The 4,233-nt window shown below is 39.6% G+C and overlaps 1 protein-coding gene across 1 annotated transcript; it reads left to right on the forward strand.

The window, feature by feature from the left end:
• Positions 1–602: 602 nt before the first annotated feature.
• On the forward strand, positions 603–2,620 carry GIMAP2 (GTPase, IMAP family member 2; the record flags this gene model as incomplete). Its single annotated transcript, XM_079712017.1, has 2 exons — positions 603–630; positions 1,644–2,620. The coding sequence occupies 2 exons, from the start codon at positions 603–605 to the stop codon at positions 2,618–2,620; spliced, it is 1,005 nt and encodes a 334-aa protein (XP_079568143.1).
• Between the last annotated feature and the right edge of the window lie 1,613 nt (positions 2,621–4,233).

The following is a 4,233-nucleotide window of genomic DNA, read 5'->3' on the forward strand; positions in this document are numbered from 1 at the left end:
TGTCGCTTGGTACAGGCTGCCAGTTTTAAGACACTTTTCTCTGCGTAGGAAAAGGGACTAAATGGCAAGGCTTCTACATGGTAAGAGGAAAATTCAAGTAATTAACGGATCAAATGAAGTGTATTTCTGGTTTAAAGGACAGTGTACTTTTCTGGAGTCGTGTTCTTAATTCACTGAGCCTCTCAGCAAGGACTCAGCGTGGAGGGAGGGGTTGAGTGGGGTGGGGAAGGAGAGAAGCAAAGAGCAGTCTGAACCTGGGACCCAAGGCAGACCTAGAAAGGACGCAGAGGGGAGGGAAGGTGTGTGGCCACGGAAAGCAAGAGTGGGCAGGGAGGTCCTGCAGGGAGGAGGGAAAGTGGAGGAGAGGTGGGGCGACAAGCGAAACCCGTTTTCTGACTCACTGGGTCGACTCTGAGCAAGTGACTAAACTTCTCTGTAAAACGGAGATAGTACTTCTTCCCACCCACCTCCTCAGCTTTGTGTAGACAAATGAGGCATGGATGTGAACGTGCTCTAGAAATATAAGGTTCTCTCATGAGTCGTAACTCAAAAATGATAGTTTTTTCATTGGTCTCTGGTCCCTCTGTCCCTCAGGAGCTGCCATGGGCCAAAAGGAATGCAGTCACTCTGGTAAGAAAGTGACTTCCTGTGTGTGCCTGTTTTACCCATTCTGTGCTTATTTTGTATAAAAATCATGCTATCCTCTTGAAGCAAAGTATAAGCGAGCAGCAGTTTCTTCACTAGAGAGAATCATTTCACAATGCTCATTTCAGTATTTTCCTGGTCTAACCATTTCGCTGGTGGTCGGGACCACACCTCTGCCCAGCCACGGTCAGAGGAGCCGTCTCTGGTCCTGGAACAGTCAGGTTACTTTCCCCACCTGAAGACGGAACCCACTGTCTTGGCTACACGTCTCTCATCTCCAGAAAATTTGCCTTTTACAGGGCCAGAACTGGATGATATAGGCAAATTTTGAATGACAAGGTGTGTTTTTACTTCTAACTCATCCTCCAAATATGTTTTTCTAGGAGCCAACATGGCAATGCCCTGCAGACCTAGAGAAATCTAGAGCTTTAAAAATCATTATTTTATTTGATGAGTTAGCTTCTATTTCATAAATACCATACATTGTGAGAGTATCTTCTCCCAGACTTTTCCTTATCATTAAAAATATTCCATTGGCATGATCAGTGTGGTAATAACAAAGCAAGCTTGCTCTTTTTTTTTCACCTTTGTTTTTTTTCATTGAAATATAGTTGATTTACAGTGCTGTGTTACTTTCAGTTTTACAACAAAATGATTCAGTTATACACACACACACACACACATACATATGAATAGATTTTTAGATTCTTTTCCATTGTAGGTTATTACAAGATATTGAGTATAGTTCCCTGTGCTATACAGTAGGTCCTTGTCAGTTATCTATCTTATATATAGTAGTGTGTATATTTTAATCCCAAACTCCTAATTTATCACTCCCCTGCCCGTTTCCCTTTTGGGTAACTATAAGTTTGTTTTCTATGTCTGTGAGTCTATACCTGTTTTGTAAATGAGTTCATTTGTATCATTTTTTTTAGATTCCACATATAAGCGATATCATATGGTATTTGTCTTTCTCTTCTAAGTAAACTTGCTCTTAGCAGGACCATATACAAAGAGTCAACAAGCTCAACCTGCCAGAGGGTCAGAGCTGAGAGTCATTCTGGTGGGCAAAACAGGAACCGGCAAAAGCGCTACAGGGAACAGCATCCTCGGGAAGCAAGCATTTGAGTCCAGGCTGAGTGCCCAGTCCTTGACAAAGACTTGCAGTAAAAGTCGGGGAAGCTGGGGAGACAGAGAGATGGTTGTTATTGACACACCAGACATGTTTTCTGGGAAGGACCCCTCTGATTCCCTGTACAGAGAGGTACAGAGGTGTTACTTACTCTCCGCACCAGGACCCCACGTGCTGCTCCTGGTGACACAGCTGGGCCGATTCACCACGGAGGACCAGCAGGCTGTGCAGAGGGTGAAGGAGATCTTTGGAGAGGATGCCATGAGACACACAATTGTCCTCTTCACCCGCAAGGAAGACCTCAAGGGAGGCTCCCTGATGGATTACATCCATGGCTCAGATAACAAAGCCCTAAGCGAGCTGGTGGCTGCATGTGGGGGGCGAGTGTGTGCCTTTAATAACCGTGCTAAAGGGAGCAATCGGGATGACCAAGTGAAGGAGCTAATGGACTTGACTGAGAGCCTAGTGATGGCGAAAAGAGGTGGCCACTACAGCAACAGGCTGTACAGCCAAGTAACGGGGTCAGAATGTGGAACTGTGCAGTCAGAGGAAAGCTCACAGGATTTCAAAGAGGACTTTGTAAAGTACATGGAAATTCAGAGACGTTCAACCATGATCAAACCCCTAATCCTAATAGTGATGTGTATTTTATTCTGTATTCAGGTGTTTGTCAGATTGCAAATTCTGTTATTTTGTGTATTGCACAGAATGTGCAAATTCTTTTACTGCTTACTGTTTAGCATGTGCAATTTATTCTGTAGCTTACTGTTAATTATACCCCAAAAATTAATGATAATTTTTAGAAAGACCATTAGACTGGAATGCAAGACTCCTACATTATAGTTACAATCAGTGGTTCTTTATCTGCTGTCATTTAGTGGGTGAATCACACACTGTACCTCCCCTGTAAAATACAGTGCCTAACGGCACTAAACGTTTGTGATTCTGGGAAGTGCTTAGATCTTAACATCGTTCTATTTGTTAGTAAACCAAATGATTTTAAAAGTTACTGTTTGTTTTGAAATATATCTTTTGAAAGTTGTAAACATAAAATTCCTCTCATTTGCAAACTCTAAAGTCAGTTTTATGTTCCTAAAAACTCCTTTTCTTCTTTATACTATTACTATTTCTATGGAATATAACAAACATAACAATAAAATTTCTACTGGGTACAGTAAAATAACAAGTAAGCTGTAAAATTCCTGAGATCACATGTCTTTAATTCTGTGCTACGGTTTTATCCTCAGAAGATGGTAAGTGAACACATGGCTTATTTCTGTAACACAACCAATTCATGCTCAACAATCACACGCGGACACACTCACACATCAATAGTCTGTTTTATGTGCATCAAATTTGCTTAACATTGAAAGAGACTCAGCCAGATTTTATCCCTGGTGCCCATTCCCAGTAAGCATTGAAACACACATAGAGGCTTACGCTACAGACAAGATGGTGGACTGAATATTTTGGAGCATCATCCTGTTAAATGCAACTAGAATTTTTTTAAATAAACACAATCTTTATGACTGATGAGCTCACTAGAAAATTAGGAAAACTCCAAGAATGAAGCAGACAATACACATAAAAAGGATGTGGAGCTAAAAGGGGAGTTGAGAGCCATGAGGACAGGCAAACCCAGAAGGCAGGGTTTACCTACAGACAAACGCCTACATCGATCCCAAGATGAAGAAACTCAGCCTTGGGTTCTTGGTAAAGTTAGAGAGCTGATTCTGAGGTCTCCGATCCCCAGAACCAAACCTATATTAAACCTTCCCTAATATTATAAATTCTAATATTATAAATTAATATTCAAAGTCTTTTTTAGCCAAATGTAAAATGTCCTGTTTTTTTTATTTCTTCTTATGCTCATTTTTGTATGCTGTGCTTTTCAAGGAATTTTTCCATTATACTTAACTAGTTGAATTTGTTTGCAGAAACATAAAATATTTTATCATCCCTTTAATATGTATAAGAACTAAACTATTGCGTTGGCCAAAAAGTTCGTTTGGGAACCCAAACGAACTTTTTGGCCAACCCAATACTTGTTCCTCTTCGAATTCTGATATTGGCAATTTATGATTATTTCTTTTTGTTTGAACAGCCTGGCTAGAAGTTTAATTTTATAAGTTTTACAAAAATCTAACTTTGATTTTTTCTTTATATTTTCTCTGTTCCATTTCATTGCATGCTTTTAAAAATGTCTTTTGCCCAGAATTTTTTAATTTCAAAGAAGTTCAACTCATCAATTTTTTCTTTCATAAATCATGCTTTTAGTGTTTTATCTAAAAAGTCATCACCAAACCCAAGATCTCCTAGATTTTCTCCAGTGTTATCTTCTAGGAATTTTATAGTTTTACATTTTACTTTATATCCATGATCTCTTTTGAATTGATTCTTGTGAAAGGTATAAGGTCTGTGACTAGATTCTTTTTTTTTTTTTTTTTTGCATGTGG

The sequence above is a fragment of the Hyperoodon ampullatus genome (assembly GCF_949752795.1).
Source record: "Hyperoodon ampullatus genome assembly, chromosome: 9".
In the NCBI taxonomy this organism is placed as follows: Eukaryota; Metazoa; Chordata; class Mammalia; order Artiodactyla; family Ziphiidae; genus Hyperoodon; species Hyperoodon ampullatus.